General features: G+C 38.3%; 1 protein-coding gene across 5 annotated transcripts in view; it reads left to right on the plus strand.

Moving 5' to 3' along the window:
- Positions 1 to 20,286, plus strand: part of map2k5 (mitogen-activated protein kinase kinase 5) — a 274,682-nt gene that overhangs the window by 102,203 nt on the left and 152,193 nt on the right. For all 5 annotated transcript variants that reach the window (XM_043677181.1, XM_043677180.1, XM_043677182.1 and 2 more), the window contains exon 8: positions 15,924 to 15,988. In XM_043677181.1, the coding sequence (XP_043533116.1) occupies positions 15,924 to 15,988 (65 nt within the window). The remainder of the gene's footprint in view (positions 1 to 15,923; positions 15,989 to 20,286) is intronic.

Genomic DNA, 20,286 nt, shown 5'->3' on the forward strand with positions numbered 1-20,286 from the left:
TTGGAGGGAGAAATGGTGCACTCCACTCCCTGCGGCGCCCACCTCTCCCTGAACAACTCCAGGGTGTTGGTCGACACCGCGTGCTCCTTCTCCAAGGACACCCGGGCTCTAACATAACCGCGGAAGAGGGGCAGGCAAACTGTTGGTTATTGACTCTTTTCAAGAAGTTACTCACAGCATAAGCAATTACATCATTATATTCTGATAGGCCTATTTTTTTTTTCTAAGTGCGGTAGTGCTTATTTTATCCCCAGCACCCATGGTGTGTGTGTGCAGGTGGGCAGGCAGAATCTCCTGCTATTTTTTTTTTCCTTCTTTTTTTTTGAGGGAGAAATGATGCACTCCACTCCCTGCGGCGCCCACCTCTCCCTGAACAACTCCAGGGTGTTGGTCGACACCGCGTGCTCCTTCTCCAAGGACACCCGGGCTCTAACATAACCGCGGAAGAGGGGCAGGCAAACTGTTGGTTATTGACTCTTTCCAAGAAGTTACTCACAGCATGAGCAATTACATCATTATATTCTGATAGGCCTAAGCTAAGTGAGCCTTATTGCTAATTGGTTTAATGGACATGTGATCAATCACCATTTGGCTCTCAATAGTGATGGACATTGACTGATTTCACCTTTCACTATCTCCTGGTTCCTATTTAACTGCATATTAAAATACTATGAAAGCTTGAAGAAAAAGGGCAGCTGTTTTGTATTCACTAATGGGACCTGGGCATCACTGGCTAGCCAAGCATTTGTTGCCATTGGGAAGGTGATGGTGTGCTACTCTCGAACCACACAGTCCATGTGGTATAGGTAGGCCCACAATGCCCTGAGGGAGGGAATTCCAGGATTTTTGACCTGGACACAGTGAAGGAACGATATATTTCAAAGTCAGGATGGTGGGTAGCTTGGAGATAAATTTCCAGGTAGTGATGGCGGTCCCAATTTTTAGCTGCCTTTGTCCTTCTAGATGGTAGTGTTTGTGGGTTTGGAAGGATCTTTGGTAAATTTCTGTTACTGAGTGTTGGTGGTGGAGCAAGTGGATGCTTGAGGAAACGGTACCAGTCAAGTGGGCTGCTTTTTCCTAGATAGTGTCGAGCTTCTTTAGTGTTGTTGGAGCTGCACCTGTCTGGGGTGTATTCCATCATACTCCTGACTTGCATCTTGTAGATGGTGGACTGGCTTTGGGGCGTCAGGAGGTGAGTTAGCAACCTCAGTGTTCTTATCCTCTGACCTGCTCTTGTAACCATTGTGTTTATGTGGTGAGGCCAGTTGAATTTCTGGTCATTGAATCCCCTATCATCAATATGCTGGGGGTTACCAATGATGATAACAGCATTGTCTCTTAACATTCAATGATTAGATTGTCTCCTTAATGGAGATGGTCATTGCCAGGTATTTGTTCAGTGCAGATGTTACTTGTCACTTGTTAACCCAAGCCTGGATATTGTCCAGATCTTGTCGCATTTGAACATGGACTGCTTCGATATCTGAGGAGTCTCGAATTATTCTGAATATTGTGCGATCATTTTGGTGAACATCCCACTTCTGACCTTATGATGGAAGGAGTGTCATTGATGAAGCAGCTGAAGATGGGTTGAGCATGGTACGTTGTAGGTAGTGGAATATCACTTTTATATAAAAGTGGGACACAGAAAGCATCATTGACCAACTGAATGGAATACTGGGAAAACTGGCCAACTAAACAGCATGTTGGGATTTAGATCAGCTCAGAAGGATAGCTGTTGAAACCAGTTACCTTCATTGGTTATATTGAATAGGTGTTAATGAGACTATGAACTGAGTTAAAAGCAGAAGTTGCTGGAAAATCTGTGGGTGTGACAGCATCTGTGGAGAGAAATCAGTTACCATTTCTGGTCCAGTGACCCTTCTGCGGAACTGATGGTAACTAGAAAAAAGTTTTTTTTATATATATATGCAGAAGATAGAGTGGGGGAGGGGGAAAGGAGTAAACAATAGGTGGAGTTAGAGCCCAAAGAGAGAGAGAGAAGAATGGTGAGTCAGACAAAGGAGTTGATAATAGTTTAGGAGAATAAACAGCTGCTAATGAGGGCTATTAGTGGCTGACAATGAGTAGTATGTAATAGCAGACCATATTATTACAAGGCCTGGTGATTGCGGGTTAGGAGAAGGTGCCACAAGCCCTAAAATTGTTGAGCTCAATATTGAGTCCCCAAACAGAAAATAAAGTGCTCTCCTTCCAGCTTGCACTGAGCTTCATTGGACCACTGCAGCAATCCTGAGTCAGATATTGGCCAGGTAACAAGGTGGTGTGTTGATGTGGCAGGCAATAGTAAGCTCAGGGTCTTTTTGAAGACAGAACATGATGACCATTTTGCAGAATTACCCTAGTCAATGCTTTGTTTCTCCAGTGGAGAGGAAAACATGTTGGGAGCAGACAATTCAGTAGACTAGATTGATTGATTGAATTGCACGGTCACCTGGAAAGTGCATTTGGACCCTTGGATATTGCGAGGGGAGGAAGTATATAGGCAGGTGTTGTGTGTGCATACATGCGTGTGTGGTGATGGACAGGTGTAACTGATAGCCAATGATCCTCTGGATGTGGATGCCGCTTGGATAATAGGTGAGGACAAGGGGACCATATTGCTGTTTTGGGAGGGAAGAGAGTGGGTGAGGGCTGAAGTGCGGGAGATGGGTCGGACTCAGCTAGGTTGTGACCTGAAATATTAATCCAGGACATTTGCTGCATTCACTATCACATTGAATCAAACCAGACAGATATGAAAGCCATTCACCTTGATTGACTGTTGAATGGCCTAAAATCAACTAGGAGAAAGTGACTACTTCAGATGCTGGCAATCAAAGTCGAGAGTGGGGAACTGGAAAAGCGCAAGCAGCATGAGAACTGGTGAGACAATACTGCAAGCTTTTGGGTGGAGCAATAGATCTGAGTTTCAGTAGAACTGTTTTTGACACAACCTGGTTGTTAGGGTCAGTTCCATCAAGAGGGGAAATTACAATATCCAATACTGTCTTTTGTAACAATTTTCCTGAGATTGAAACTTAATTTATATTAATTACAATATTACATAAATCACATCTCATTATTAGTATAAAACAAGTCCCACTAGGGTATCGAGTAGATCAGATCATATAAAAACTGAGCTTACAAAACTACCCTGCTGCAGAGCTGTCCTGGGGCAAGGACCACCATAGTCTTCCTACGTGTCAAGTATGACTCCAGTCAGTGGCGGGTTTGCCCCCAAATCCCATTGATTCCAACTTTGCTAGGGCTTCTTGTTGCCATTCACTGAATGCGACCTTGATATCAAGGACTGACACACCTCCATCTCTGGAACTCAATGCTTTTCTCCATGTTTGAACCAAAGCTGTAATGAGGTCAGGAGCTGTGTGGCCCTAGCATAACGCAAACTGGGCTTCAGTGAGCAGGTTATTGCTGAACAGCTGCTACTTGATAGCACTATTGATGATACCTTCCATCAATTTATTGATGACTAAGTAATTGCTGCATTAGATTTAGAGCCACACAGAAGAGAAACAGGCCTTTCAACCCATTTGTTCTGCTTTTTGTGTGCAGGACATACCTAGGCAATTTTCCACAGTGTAGATGTCAGTGTTGCAACTTTACTGGAACAGCTTAGCTAGAGGAGAGGCACGTTCTGGAGCACATATCTTCAGTGCTATTACTGGAACGTTTTCAGGGTATAGAGCCTGCATAGTATCCAGTGCTTCCAACTGTACACTGATATCATGTGGAATGAATTAAATTGACTGAAGGCTGACATCTGTGATGCTGGGGATCACTGGAGACTGCCAAGATGGATCATCCACTTGCACTTCTGGCTGCATATTGCTGTGAATGCTTCAGCCTTATCTTTTGCATTGATGTGCTGGGTTCTTCCATCACTGGGGATGGGGATATTTGTGGAGCCGCCGCCTCCAGTGAGTTGTTTAATTGTTTATTACCATTAACGACTGGTTGTGGCAGGACTGCAGAGCTTAGATCTGATCTTCTGATTGTGAGGTTGCTTAGTTCTGACTATAATTTGCAGTCAGGACTCAAAAGATTGAAATCCTTGAGCTCCTGTCTCAAACCTCGTTTAATTTCGTGAACTTTCCAATAAATTAGACACTTGGTTATCACTAACCATTTGCATCTATTTCCTTCGAGAGACCTGTTCTAATTGGTTTTATTTTTGCTGTGTTTGAGCGAATGGAAAAAGTCCAGGTTACCCTTTTGTTTACTCTAAAGACAACATAATTTATTGTTACATATATTTACGAAAGTTAGGACAAATTGTTTGTTTCATCCAATTATTCTTGATTTCCTAAGTGGATTTGGGGGTGCTGCCACACTCCACAGCCACCAAAGTTGTCCTTGAGGTTGCAACACCAAGAAGGAAGCATTTTGAAGCAGCGCCTGCCACTGCTGACCGGACCTAGGACATTACCTCTGCCAAAGTCAGTTCATTGCTGCTGATACTTCAGCCGCCCTATAGCTAGGAGACTAACCCAACTCACCAGGACCAGGACCATCTCAACTTAGAATACTGATTGACTGTCCAGATTAACTCCCGAGGACTGAGGTATCATTCACTCCGCCTATATTGCAGACGCCACCAAAACATCAGAGGCAAAGAACAGGTCCCAATTTATTGATGCTGAAGCAGTTGCTCAAGCTGTGACCACTGTGGTCATGAGGAATGGACCAGATCCACCACTCAACAGCTTCCTGCAACCCCACTCCACTACCACAACTGCAGAACAAAGTGAAGATGAACTTGATTAATGAAGAAAATAAAATTTAAAGAAAGGGATGTGGTCGGTCATGTGAAAGAGAGCAGATGGGCTGGGAGCACGAACACCACCTATTCTGCCGCCTCTGCCATCTTGATCCTTAAGAATCCTAATCTCTGCAAATTATTATACAGGGTATTTTAACGTATAAAGGATTATACAATTTCTAAGTTAAACACATTGTTACAAAATTAACTCTAATACAAAACTTATGTTTAATCAATTGCTATACTTCCAACACACCAATATAAGGATGAAGTTGTGGTTATGATTTCTTGATAAGAGCTTATGAACCCAAGAGTATGCCATCTCTGTCTTTTCCATGTTGACAGTCTGGATCTGAACCTAAATAGAGCCCCCAATTCCTTGTAGCTGATATCTAAGCATTAAGTTATTGCCTTCACTTTGATTGCACTGCCGTGGTACGTTTCTTTGTCAAATGAAGCTAAGCAGTGCTACATGATATTAAAGTGCCAAGATCTGCATTGGCTACCATTAACAGAATACTATATTATTTGATTAAAGCAATAAATGTACTATGATGCGGTGATTAAATCAAATAAAACAAATTATCATGTGTTAGTTTCCATATTAATTCTGTAGTAAGGTATTCGAGGAGAGAGAAAAGGAAAGACAGGTTTAGGGAGATAATTCTAATGTTTATGACCTGGACTGCTGAAAAAATAGCTGCTAATCATGGAGCAAAATGATTGACGTATGCATAAAAGTCTGGAGTTGGAGAAATGTGGAGTACTTGAAGAATTGTAGGACTAGAGTCATAGAGATGTACAGCATGGGAACAGACCCTTTGGTCCAACCCGTCCATGCCGACCAGATATCCCAACCAAACCTAGTCCCACCTGCCAGCACCCGGCCCATATCCCTCCAAACCCTTCCTATTCATATACCCATCCAAATAGCTCTTAATTGTTGTAATTGTACCGGCCTCCACCACATCCCCTGGCAGCTCAATCCATACACGTACCATCCTCTGTGTGAAAAAGTTGCCCCTTAAGTCTCTTTTATATCTTTCCCCTCTCACCCTAAACCTATGCCCTCTAGAGCTGGATTCCCCGACTCCAGGGAAAAGACTTTGTCTATTTATCCTATCTATGCCCCTCATAATTTTGTAAACCTCTATAAAGTCACCCCTCAGCCTCTGACGCTCCAGGGAGAACAGCCCCAGCCTGTTCAGCCTCTCCCTGTAGCTCAGATCCTCCAACCTTGGCAACATTCTTGTAAATCTTTTCTGAACCCTTTCAAGTTTCAAAACATCTTTCTGATAGGAAGGAGACCAGAATTGCATGCAATATTCCAACAGTGGCCTAACCAATGTCCTGTACAGCCGCATCATGACCTCCCAACTCCTGTACTCAATACTCTGACCAATAAAGGAAAGCATACCAAATGCCTCCTTGCGTAGATTTGAGTAATTAGGGTATTGGGAAATTTGAAAATGAACATTTTTTTAAAAAATTGGGAAATTGGTTGACCAGCAGGGGTTGCAAAGGAAACAGAGAAATATGCCATCTCATGAACAGCACACTATTAAACCTAGTTATAAGCAAAATATGTACTCAGACTTTGAGGACTTAGTTACATTTCATGATTCAGCAAGCATAAAGGTGATGGTTCAATGAGACAGAATGCAGTTCAGAATATGACTAGCTGAATTTTGGATGAGCCTGAGTTTATGGAGGGTGAAAGATAGCATGTTAACTAGGGCAATATTGGAATGGTCAAGTCTAAAGATATCAAAAAAATGAATGAAATGTTCAGGAGCAGTGTTACAGAGGGAAAAGTAGGTTTGCTTTGTGACAAGTGACAGTTTAAATCTACCCCGCCAGTATGAGGAAGCATTCTTGCAGTGCAGATGCTGTAAATCAGAAACAAAAACAGAAGTCTCTGGAAAAGCCTAGCAGGTCTGGCGGCACCTATGAAGAGAAATCAGAGTGTATGTGTCATGTCTGGGATCCAAAACCTTAACTCTGATTTGTTTTCACAGATGCTGCCAGACCTGAGCTTTTCCAGCAACCTCTGTTTTTGATTCTTGCAAAGATGTTGGTTTGAATTCCAGTTTATTTGATTTGCTCAAAAATAAACCACGGAATGAGGCCACATTACAAAATACGAGGATCAGTGAGTTAATTAGGCCAAAGTTGCTGCTTGCTTGTGTTTAGTAAACCAAGCCCTTTCATATGTCTTGTTAACACTAAATGTTGACTAATTTATGAATTTGAGATTTTGTAAAATGAAAACTATTGAAGCGGCACAGTGGTTTTTCTCAGTGGAGATTTGCAAGGCATTGTACAGAGGAGGTATAATTGTTGACCAATTTATAGAATAGGGGAAACTGATGTAATAAATATAATAATTTCTGGTTGATGATCTGTGGTATTCCATAAAGAACCCAAGACTAAATTTTAACCTTTATATAAAGTTGCAGGACAAAGGGCTATTTGTACCAGGATGCATAGATCTGATCCAAATTTGTTCCTTTTTAAATATATTTTATAGTTAAATAGGTTTATAGTTAAACAGCAAAATGCAGAAGTTTGGTTTGGAAACTTAGTGATACGTTTGATTGAAACGTAGGTGTTTCTCTGTAGCATAGGCTGAGAAGCCCTGAGCTGCAAAAGTAGGGCATTACAGTATGACGATGTAATTATTTTAAAAAAAAAACATACATCATTCACTTATAAATGCGAACACAGATTTAAATGAAAGTAAATTAATAACAATAAATGTTTTATAAAAAGGTGTGGTTTATAAATGCTAGTTTGTGTATTAATATAGTACATATTGTCCAAAAATGGGTGTTAATGCAGCTTATCTGTATGAAGAACAGAAATTTGAAATTGTGACATTAATTTTACTTTTTCTAGAAAAACATTATTACATTTTATTTCATCCGATCTGTAGTTCCATTGTGATAATTCCTTATCAGTCAGACAATTGTGCTACTCTTTGGCTCACTGATGCTTTTAAAACTAACTTTATTTGTTTTCAATTTTTCCAACACTGCGGAAGTAACTAATTCTGCCTCAGTGATTTCCTGTTATCCTCATAACAGTGTTTTTGAAGATTTTTGTCTTTACTCTTTATTATGTCATTGTGCCCTACCTTTATATGTTGATGTCTTGGAAAGTCTTTCTTTTAAAAAGAGAACTAATCTATAGGACCTAATAGGCCCAATATTGGTGTCAGTTAATGTGTAAGAAACATAATGCTCTTCAAGTAAGAATTCTGCCTGTATAGGATAGTAAACTGAAAGTACAATAAAACTTGCATTGGGAGCTTTGAATTCAGCAATTAGTTAACAATATTGTTCAGATAATAACATTTCTGAAAACATATTACTACTGTTTTGTTGCTTCAGTATGATTGTTGAGCAGTGAATATGTTTTTAAATTACTGGGGGTTATATCCTCATGGTTTATAAAGCAAATTCCCAACTGGAAAGTAGGTTGTATATTTTAAATATATTGATCAGATAAGCTGTATACCTTTGGTGGCTGGACTGCTTGGTGGTGACCTTTAGTTATTAGATTAAGGGACTTCCATCCACAGTGGGTAAGAGATTCCAATCTTTGGAACTGTTTGTCTAGTAGCTCCTGCAGTCCTGGTAACTCCATCACTTCTAGTGCGTGCTACCTATACTGCAGGCAGCCCCAAAAGGAAGATAACATAGACCCTAGCCTAAGTTAAGGCTGGGGTCCTAGTCAGGAAGCATTTGAAAACCTTAAGGAGGAGTGCAAAGGGGTAAAGAAGATAGATTTTGAGGAACAGGCAGGTGAAAGGAAGGGGGATGTCACCCATGCATAAAGGACAATGCTTTAAGATTGTGCCATCCTCCTCTCCGGCCAAAAGGCTTGCCAACTCTTGCCCAACTACCCATGGCAACTATATTATGGCACGGACAGCGTATTATCATCAATTATTTATTTGCATGTGGTGGGTAGACTACCAATCACGGCTCCTTCAATTTAATGAGGGTAAGTTCACATGTTGGTAAGAAGGTGGTTGGCTAGCCACCTGAACTATTCTACGTGCCCCAAGGCTGAAAACCTGTCTAATATCCAGCCCCACATCTGTGCACTTAATTTTAAAATGCCAGCTAGCAATATTAAATTAAGTCAGATTTAAATGATAATGTAACAAATGTGTAAGTATTCTGAAGATTTTTCTTGGAAATGGTGCTTTTTAAATATGATTTGGTGAATGAACTGAATTCCTAGTTTTTTTTTAATTATATATTTTTTAAGTTCAGTTTGCAGGAGATTCGATTAAATTATGATTTGCATCAGGAGAAAGTGAGGTCTGCAGATGCTGGAGATCAGAGATGGAAATGTGTTGCTGGAAAAGCGCAGCAGGTCAGGCAGCATCTAGGGAACAGGAGAATCGACATTTCGGGCATAAGCCTGAAGAAGGGCTTATGCCCGAAACGTCGATTCTCCTGTTCCCTAGATGCTGCCTGACCTGCTGCGCTTTTCCAGCAACACATTTCCATCTATGATTTGCATCAGCACTGTCAGTTGTTTAGCTGGTCATGTTGGTGTTTGGTTGATTCATATCAACCACAAAAACCAACCATTTAAAATCTCGATCAGTGCAGAGTTGCTTGATCTCAGCATGGATGACTATAGGGTTACTACAGAAAGTCTCCTACCCTGGAGTTAGAGAGGAAAATATCAGCTGGGATCCTTGCTTCAGTTTCATGATCTTTTCTAGAAGAATGGATGTCAGGTGAAGATGAAATCAAGGAAACTAGCTGTTATGTCTGTATGGAATCACTGCATTATGGTCAGCAGTAAAAGCCTATTTAAGCAGTGCTGATATTGGTTGTAATGTCCTGTTATTTGGTTGTAATGAAATGGCTGTGAGGGTTAATACCATATTGAGTGTTTACCCAGTAAGCTTTGAAAAAGCTTTTTTCCTTTCCTTTTAGTTTTCCTGTAGGTTTAATCAGCTTGGATAGAAACATTAATCTGATTGACACATACATAAAAGTGATCGTTAAATATGTTGTGACCAAGTCTGGAGGGTTGATAGATTCCTCTCTCTCTTTGTTCCCGAGATTGGTCTCTTAGTTTTTGAATTTTTAAGGGTGTGCTTTTCAATTCAATGTATACTTGAGCATGTGTAAAACCAGGAAGAAAAATCAGCTAAATCTTTGAAAGTAATAAAAATTAACTTTTTAATTAAAATACTTTAATCGTAAACTCAGTACAAAGACATAAACACTGTTAAAAAGATAAATTTTATCCCAAATTCCTGACATGCACATCTGTACGAGCATAGATTTAAAACAAAACAAGATACAGGGTTAATTGAGGTTGAATTGAAAAAAGAACTATAGTTCTTTGGTAAAGGAATTGTAAATTCCACTGTCCATCTTGAAGTTTTGGTGAGTGATTGCAGCTAAGCTGGATCAAGTATTCTCCTGGATGAAATTTCACGTAGCAGATTTCGATGTTTTAAAAGTTATTGGCCCGCTATCAGCTTTTTCTTAAGGTTGATCACTTCTGCAACACTGCACACATCAGTTCCAAAATAGAGCCTTCTTGATGTTCCTGTCACTGGTTTCTCGAGCAAAAGGCACAAGCTTGTAATCGTGGCTTCTCTCGAGAGGGATATTTTGAAGTGTGATTACTACCTAATGGTCCGCAGTAGGGACAGTTATCTAATTTTAACAAGATATTTTGATGGACCATTATCAGAGTTTGTCTATTATCCTCAGGTATAGGTAAGAGAGTTTTGAATCTTACTCTGTGCATAATAAGTTTCAAATTTATGTTATTGTTCCTGAAGTACCGTAGGAGTCTCATCACCAGGGATATTTGAAAGTGTCTGTTTGAGTTATACTTTCCCGGCGGTGAATTTCAATGTCCAAGAGTGGTTACTGTTGGAAAGCCCTTTCTTTAAAAAAAAAGGCTTTTCGAGTTCGAGGTGTGCTAGATCATTTTATTTAGGCATTCCTTTGTAAATTCCTGTGAACTTGGCTGCTTTCGGGTCAGTTGTTTTGGATGACCTTTTTTAAAGTGTACTCCCTCTTTTTAACTGTTAGATAATTTTGTCAATGTTTAGAATTGTTAAAATTAGTGGTTCAATGAAAACTTATTGCCCATTATGGCATTTAGAATTTTGCATTCAATTTTTTTTATTACCTCATTACAGCAGGTGGTCATATTATTGCAATTCAAAAAAAATTGGCCAGACAGTTTTCTGCGGGACAATTGTATCACCTATTGCATAGTAGTATGACATGAGTTGCTGTTCAGGGTCTATGCAATAAATTGATCTGTTTCATACATACAATATTAGTTAACTTTTGTGCTTTTGGATATTTGTATCAAGTTACTTGATTTTCTTTCAGAATTGCTAAACTAACTTTTACTTATTTAAGGTACTAGATTTAGATTTAGATTACTTACAGTGTGGAAACAGGCCCTTCGGCCCAACAAGTCCACACCAACCCGCCGAAGCGCAACCCACCCATACCACTACATTTACCCCTTACCTAACACTACGGGCAATTTAGCATGGCCAATTCACCTGACCTGCACATCTTTGGACTGTGGGAGGAAACCGGAGCACCCGGAGGAAACCCACGCAGACACAGGGAGAATGTGCAAACTCCACACAGTCAGTCACTTGAGGCGGGAATTGAACCCGGGTCTCTGGCGCTGTGAGGCAGCAGTGCTAACCACTGTGCCACCGTACTAGAAAAGATAATTTCTCCTTTTCCACCTGCAACCCCACCTACTTTTCATTTAACCTGGGATGCTATTGAATGGTTATCTCAGATTTTCTACAGTTGTTATTTTCATATTTATGCTATTAATTTCCATTTTTAAAACTTAGAAAGGATCTTCACAAATTTAGTTGAAATAGAGCATACTATACATTATTCTGACAAAACACTTTTTTTGTTCATGCAGGAGTAGATTTTGGTTAAATACTTATCTTTCAAATTTGAAAAATAAATGTTGAAGCAAGTCGGAATGTCTGTTCATATCTGTGGAGAGAGAAAAACAAAGTTTACTTTTTGAGTCTGATGTGCCTCCATTCCAAAGAAGAGTCATATGGGATTCAAAAGGTCTGTTTGCATCTGTGGAGAGAAAAACAAAGTTGAGAGTTTGTGTCCAATATGATTCTCCTTTGGAATGGAGTCAAATCAGACAAGAAATGTTAACTTTGTTTCCCTCTTCACAGACACTGCCAGACCTGTTGAGTTATCTAGCACTTCCTGTTCTTTTTTTAAATGCAAATTGTTTTTGTTATTTGTTAATTAACTTGTTAATTGTGAAATTAGGCAAAATGTAATGTTACAGTAGGATTACCATGTTTTTGATAATCCCAAAACTGAGTACAGGATTTTGTGCAGTCACACATCACAATTTATTTTAATTTTACTCTGGTTTTACATTATGGGAGTTACCAAACAGCCACATTTGGGCTGTTCCAAAACCAGAATGTCCAGTTCAAGTATTGGCTACCTTAAATGATGGAGCTAAGCTATAGTGATACTTTGCCTAGCTAATGGGCTATTCAAGTAACAGAGAAAGTACTTTGGAAATATCTGTTGCGATTTAATAATTGCTCACATGTAATTTACTGTCAGTTTGACTTGTGCATTTAAATTGGTCATGGTAAATAGATTGTAATGGTGTTTTTAACTTGGTGGGGATAGTTGAAGCCTTTTAAGAGACCTTTGAGGAAGGAGGGCATCTGTCCATTGTTATCAGAATTGCTTATTAAATTGTATTGACTGAGACATTTGTGTCACTGCAAATGAAAGATGCTTATTGATTTTCTAACTGCTGTTCACGTCCCTTTCACACTTTTTAGGATAAAAAGTTAATCATCTTGGATGCGTATTCATTCTCTGTGAAGGGAACAGACTAAGCCTTTTTGGCATTTCATGAATCAAGTTGTTCAAGTTGAGTGTGTCAAGCAGACAATTACCAGCTTGCTCTTTACGCCTGTCCCTTGATATCACCTGTAACAGAGTAGCCTAATGGAGGGATGTCCCCTTGACATTTGATAGTAGTGGCAGTGCTCCAATCTTGTTTGTTTGCCGGAGAATCAATTCCATACAATTCAGGACGTAATATAGCCAAGCATTAAAGATGTGCTACCTGGTAATTTAACAAAATTATCAGTGACAGTTCAATATTGACTTCATATTAAGTGTTAAAAAAAAGTTAAAATTATGATCCTCCAGCTTGTCATTGGGAAAATCAGTTATTGGCAGGTTGAAAATAGCTTTCTGCTGAGTCTCATTGACACAGGTTATGTGATATAAATATTTATTTCATATCTGTCACTCACTGGTAATGCCAGCCATTGATTCTAGTATTGATAAAGTGCCACTAGTTCATAGAAGGCATTTGACCATGTTGTATTTTTGAATTACTTGCTGCTATATAAAGTGTTACTTGCTAAGTCTTTTCAATTGCTTGCATTAATGCTTGAATGAAATGGTTACACCAGTGAACAAAATAGCTGTACTGTTTTAAGCAAAAGAATTTATTTATTTCAACAAATGTTAATTGAAGTTGTACATCAAAAATTTTCATATAAGTTAGTTTTACTTAGCAGTGATTATTTGCAAAATGTTTAAGCATTTGGTTATAAATCAGTTGTAATAAACCAAAGTTTTGACAATTGATTTTTTTGCACAGATTTTTGTTTTGTGCTATGGATTTGTCAATTTCAAGCAGGTTCATAGAAGCCCACATATCCTTTTATTTCATCTGTTGCTGTTTTGTATTGCAGCTGATGGTTATTTAGAGAAAAACCAATATGTTGAGTAATTGCAGGGCAGTAATTTAGTCATGGAATACAAATAATGCCCTTAAACTGGGAGACAAGAACTTGAAAAATCTTGAGGGTTGTCCTGTGATTCATATTTAGATTAACATTTTGCAATAGCTATGTGGTATTTTGTATTATCACTTCTTATAGTGTATTGTTTTAATTGTTACATGTGTTGGAAAGTTGATCATTTTTACTGAGTTCATGCCCATTTTGATGTCATTGCCATAGATTTGTTAACAAATAATTTGCAGTTGACTTAATATGATATTCTGTCTGAGGTTGTACTATCAATGTTGTCACTAGGGTTCTTTTAAAGAGCATTTCTCTCAGTGTACAGAAAATCTCACTTAACCCTATATATATCTGACCCCAGTGTGCTTTTGTATAACACTTGGCAACATTTCAAGGTAATCACCCATCAATAATGACTTTAGCTCCCTGAACTTTACCCTACTATTCTTTACTGCAACTCAAAATGCATTATGTACACAAGGCAAAATCGAATGTACAGAAAATATGTTTTGTAACACAGGATGCTTTTCATAAAGTGAGTAACAGCAAAAGTTCGGATTTTATACATCCTGGAATGTGTAGCAAGCATACCTAATTAAAAATTCTTATCAAAAATGCTGCTTGGATGGGTTTGAAAGAAGTATTGTGGCATTTTTATGCATCCATGAGCGTGCTATGAATGGTTAAAAAAATTGCTGCTAACATTGTCTGACCTGTGTGTCAGTTGGACCTTTACCATGTTTGTAGCACAGTTGGGCAGCTGCGGTGTCCCAGTGACAAATCAACTAATTTTTAAAAACTCTGGTGTTGAATACTGCAAACAAGAAAAGAAAGAAAAACAGCATAAAAAATCCGTTTTATGTAGATTTCAAGTTGCTAAAAGGTGAGATTGATTTAAACTGAACTGATGCAAAGCATGTCAATTACATCATACATACAAAAACTACGTTATGTGCGCCAGTGACAAAGAAATACAACAAACATTCAGTGATGACGACAGAAACATGGATGGTAGAAATCTGAAATAAATACAAAAAAATTTCACTTGAGGATAACATCAACTTCTATTTATGTAGAAGCACTGATGTATAAACATTCCCCAAAGCACTTCATGGAAGTACAAGGCGAAGTTATGAGAAAGCTATATTAGGATGACCAAAAGCTTATTTGAAGGATTCAATTTTGAGGAGAGTCCTAAAACTTACAAAGGGGATAAAAATGGCATAGTGTTCCAGAATTCCTTAATACACGGCTGAGCCAATGGCTTCCATTGGTTGGGCTTAGAACAGGTTAGGTTATAGACAGAGTTTTGGATGAGCATTGGTTTATGGGTGGTGGTGTGGTGGAACATGAAAGCCAAAACACAAAAATACATTCCTTAATTGTTTTCAGTATTAATCTGTCTCTCTGTACAAGACCATAGTAACAACCTAATTTGTAAATGCCCATTTTGGAAATTATCCTTTAACTGGATCTTCCCAAGGCGCACTAACGCTGAAAGTTGAGAATTTGGCTGTCGCTAATTTTACCACTTGCCCAACCAGAAACAAAAATTATTTGATGTTTGCAGTTGAAGATGATGTGGAGACAAAGTCAGGAAGGAACTGAATCTCAACTATCCATGCCTGTGTTTTTTTTAAGCTGTATACCCAACTGATGTAGAGATTTTTTTTAACTCTCTTACCAAGTTGCAACAATTGAAGGCTTTGACATTAACACTTCTGCAGCACCTGTCTCTTGTTTCTGTGTGACTGGCATTGAACGCTACAGACTTTGACAGTGCTGACATGCGCTTTGAAGGATGGCTGCATTCCTACTTGTTTGTAATGAGGACTGAAGCCATTCCCGGCTAAATTAAATTTTCAGATTTGAGGCAGAATGGTATGATTTTATACCGAATTCTCATTTTTGCCTTTGTATTGCCCTCAGGATATAAGTGATGCCAGTCACCTCCTTTTTTTTCTCTCTTTATACTACTCCCTCCCCTCCACCATTAGTTTCCTCACACTGACCCACTGAAACCATGTTGTATCATTCAGTTTTGACATCTTTTATCAAACATTAATGAAATGACCCAGGCAAACAAATTGTCATTAAACTTTCCATCACTTTGTCCCTTGGTATTGTCTTTTATAAATTGAACAGCAAATGTTGTATTGATCTTTTCCCACTTGCTGCTGAACTTGAAATGACCTGGATGCTTGTTGTTTATGGCCTTGAGTTACTTTTCCTTGACATTTCTATACACTTGCCTGACATTACTAGCTTTTTTTCTACCTTCCTTTCTTTTAGATGAATGAACAGGACATTCAGTATCGAGATATCCTCGGTCATGGCAATGGAGGGACAGTATACAAGTGAGTATCTGCCTCTGCCTATTACCATGGAATATGTGAAAAATGTTGGTAAAGGGTTTTTTAATGTCTTTCCAGCATCCATCACACAGTTTTGGCTGAAGGCATGCATATCATATTGATTTGATGTTGAAGAATGAAAACGATTCTGTGGGTGCCTTTCTGTGTACATTTTACACTTAGTCATTTCCATTACAGCTATGATGTATTATCAGTGTTCAGCAAACATGACAAGGTGACACAGGTCGCTGAACAGAAATTTCAACTCCTGTTTCCACCTGAATCAACTATTATTGAAATAGTTTATTGAGATTGAGGTATTGATCACTGCTTGCACTAACCTTGGCTTAAAGGGAGACTGTCTATTCTGGATTGCATGAACTTTTATAAAACAAGCATCCCATTTATTTTTTACAACCACTTAAATTTTATCGCAATGCATTGAATTACTTTGTTGTTTCTCTTCCATTTCAAAATGATCCCACTCTTCACCTACCTGGATTAGAGTTCACAGACTTCAATTGCTAATTGACAAAGCATAAAAAAAGCACATTTTTGGGTGTGTGTGTGTCGGGAGAGCAGCGAGTAAGTAATGGTTTACTTAATGGACATGTTTGTGTTCTGTTCGATGAACATGACTTTTAAGCATTCAACTAAAACTAAAAGATTCTTGTGTCAACATTTTATGTCATCATCTTCTCAGATACCTATTGTGTTGCGCAAATAGCTTTTTGCTCAATTGAATACAGTTACAATCTGTTATCTGCAGCATTATCTCGAGTCATATATGCTAGTGAATAAAACCACACTGCATAAGCCAGAGATCCATCTTCTTTGTTTGTGTCTGCAGTAGGTTCGGTGTGCATTTTTTTCATCAGGTAATTATTTAGTAGCTAATTGAAGCAAAGAACAAGTGAGAGAGAGAGTGGGGGTAAGGAGTAACCTCCCTCTGTTGAGGATCTTCCTTAATAACCTTGTTTTCCAAATACTTTCCACTCCTGAATATAACCAGTATGTTGTAATCACTTTCTTAGTTTGAAGCTAAATTACTCATTTGAATATGACGTTTACATGCCATTAGCAATTGTTATATAAATCAATGTATTTTACAGCTGTGAATGGCTATATAAAGCATTTGGGGAATTTAAAAAATATTTTCTGTAATATCTGCCAGTATCTTATCTTGAAAATAAACGAGAAGTGAGTGGTACACGAAGGGCTGGTGCAGCAGTATACTTAGAACACAGCAGGCTTGTTATTTTGTTGTCAGTTGTAGTACCTGACAATCGTGTGATGCTGAGCGAAGCCAAGTCGTCTCCATGTAGAAAGGGGTAAGAGACATCACCTCTGCACTCTTGTACTGTTCCTGGAGTTGGAAGGAAAATACTCTCAAAGCCTGAAGAACAATTTTATGTGTGGTCCCTGTTAACTTCGGAAAAAATAAGAAAATTCATGATCCTACTAAAATATGATGAGGAAAAAAAACCTTGAAATACATCAAGTGTCTCAGTTTCTTGAGAATGAATGTTAAAGACAGAGTTGCACTGTAGTCTCGGACTTAATATTTCCACTGTTCCCCTCTCTCAAGGTTTATCCCGTACTTTCCTTGTTGTGCTGATTTCGTAGCAATGTCTTTTATCCATTTTTACTGGTTAGATTTTTCACGTATCTCTTCTCTCAATCACAAAAACAGAGAAAACTGAGCACAGACAATTCTTTCTCCTTATATTTGTGGAATTACCTTTAACTGTGTCTGCAAAGTTATAATAATGTGTTAAGTCATAATTTGTACATTTATTATTTTCACTGGTGTGAATGCCATCAGAAAATATGAAATTGTCATTATTTGTTTCATATATGGCATATTGCGGTGTTCTGTGATTTACATATATATTTATATTTCTTCTCTCTCAGATGCTAAGTAACTTCTGTATTTCCAAGATTCTCAGTCTTAGTGTCATCCCAGTAATTTTTAATTGCTGCGTTCTTCTCTCACCTTGTATTTTTGACCGGAGAAATTCATTATGCACCCAATATAAGAGTCATTAAACTGAGGCCCATCTGCCCTCTTATGTTGACAGAAAAGGTCCTATGCCACTATTGCGAAGATAAGCAGAAGAGTTATTCCTAGTATCCTAACAAATGTTATTCCCTCAAATAACATCACAAAAACAGAGTAGCTGGTTATATCATATTTCTGTTTGTGGGAAATTGCTCTGTGCAAATTGGTTGCCATGTTTCCTCCTACAACTGTCTCTACATTTCTACATTGCAAAGGTGACTACAGACATTCCATAATTGTGAAGAGCACTATTTGAATACAATTCTCTGTTTCATGCTCTGTCTCCATTGTTTAATTTTGAGATTTGAGAGCACTGATTCTATTTATTTTCTCCACACTTCTGAAGATCTATGCATGCAATGGTACAATTCTGGTATCCTGCCGATGCAGAGACTTAAGAGTACTGAAGACCACTCAAAATTAGAGTGTTTCTTTTAGTCCGACCCACCTTAGGGAGATATAAATAAATTGAAAAACATGCCCTGCCTTAGATCAACTAAATCAATATAACTCCAGGATGGTGCCTTAACAGTCATGGGTTTCTGGCTTTTGCAATCGGCAGTGTATTTATTCACAAAGTTGTCAATGTTGAGATTTAGATGATATTTCTGAAAAGAAAATGAGCAATATTGGGAAACAACATTTCAAATTTTTCACTTCTAGAAAATATTTTGACTTGGTCATGCTATTAATTTAAATTATATTGTTGCTGACAAATTTATATTTGCTCTGAATTTTCATTGGAAACGCACCCCTTCACCATGTAAGGAATAATTTTATCAATACTTTAAATAATTGCAAAGCTCCCAATGACTACTTTAAACAAAATCTTTCCATCCAGATCTAGAATATGTTTACACTTAGATTTATACTGATTCAGTGCAAACTGTGTGGACAGTATTCCGAGCCTACTTGATAGAACTGTTCAATTAAGGCAAAAGCATTTACATGGTGTAATTTACCTAAATTGCCAGTGGGCCTCTTAGATACTAGCAGTGTTAGAATTGATTTAAGCAATTGATTTTAGCTGAAGCTGATAAATTTCTGCTTGTTAGTTACAGTAATTTTGTAGAAGACTTTGCAAAGCAGTATTGAGTGTGCATTTAGCTGATGTTTAAAAGAAATGTTATTTACAGTGGGTTTTACTGTTTGTTTAGATGTTTGGGCAGTTTGCCAGCCTATTGAAGCTTAACATTTTTCTTCTTTAAATATTTATACAACAAATTATCCAATTTTCCCATTTGCACTCAAAACAAACTCCCTGTGTAAATAAATAGACAGATAAATTAATTCTTCTGATTAAGGGAAATAGCTTCCAGGCTCAGAATTAAGGCAATGTAAAGTATGATATTCCGAATACATATATTTTCAAGTTTACACAATCACTTCTTCGTATGTATTATTAAATTGTAGTCTGTAATGTCTATAATGGTGCTTTAGTGCAGCATTGAAAGGCTGCTACATTGTTAGAGGTGCCATCTTTTAGACAAGAATTTTTACTGGCGTGGACTAGATGTTCTTAATGTGTCCTGTGCAATAATGGCTCTGTCCTGGCCAGCATTACTCCCTCGATTAACAACTTCCAAAACAGTTTAATTGCTCATTCATCTTGCTGTTTATCATGGGACCTGGTTGTGTATAAAAGGGCTGCAGTGCATGTTTAATAGGTTTTATGAGCATTTAAATTAGCAGCAAAAGTATGCCATTTGACCCTTCAAACCTACTCCATCATTCAATAAGATCATGGCTGATCTGTTTAAGTTCCGAATTCCACATACCCATTGATCCCTAATAACGTCTGATTCTTTTTCTCAACAAGAATCTTTTTACCTTCACCTTAAAAATATTAATTTTCCCCACCTCGTCCACCACTAATAAGCACTAAGTTCCACGGTCTCTCAACTCTGAGAGGATAGGTTACTCCTCATCTCCGCCCTAAAAGGGTGACCCTTAATTTTAAGACTGTGTCCTCTAGTTCTGGACCCACCCACAAGAGGAAATATACTTTTACATGACCACCTTGCCAAGACCTTTCAGGATCTTGTCTGTATATTTCAATCAAATCCTTCCTTGTTCTTCTGAACTCCAGTGAAAACAAGCCTAGTCTGTCTAATCTTTCCTCGTAAGTCAACCAACCCACTCATTACAGGTGCCAATCTCATATACCTTCTATGTTCCACCTCCTGTACATTTACATCCTTCTTTAAATAAGGAGGCTAAAACTGCAAACAGTATTTGA

This window comes from Chiloscyllium plagiosum, chromosome 36 (genome assembly GCF_004010195.1).
Source record: "Chiloscyllium plagiosum isolate BGI_BamShark_2017 chromosome 36, ASM401019v2, whole genome shotgun sequence".
NCBI classification, from domain to species: Eukaryota; Metazoa; Chordata; class Chondrichthyes; order Orectolobiformes; family Hemiscylliidae; genus Chiloscyllium; species Chiloscyllium plagiosum.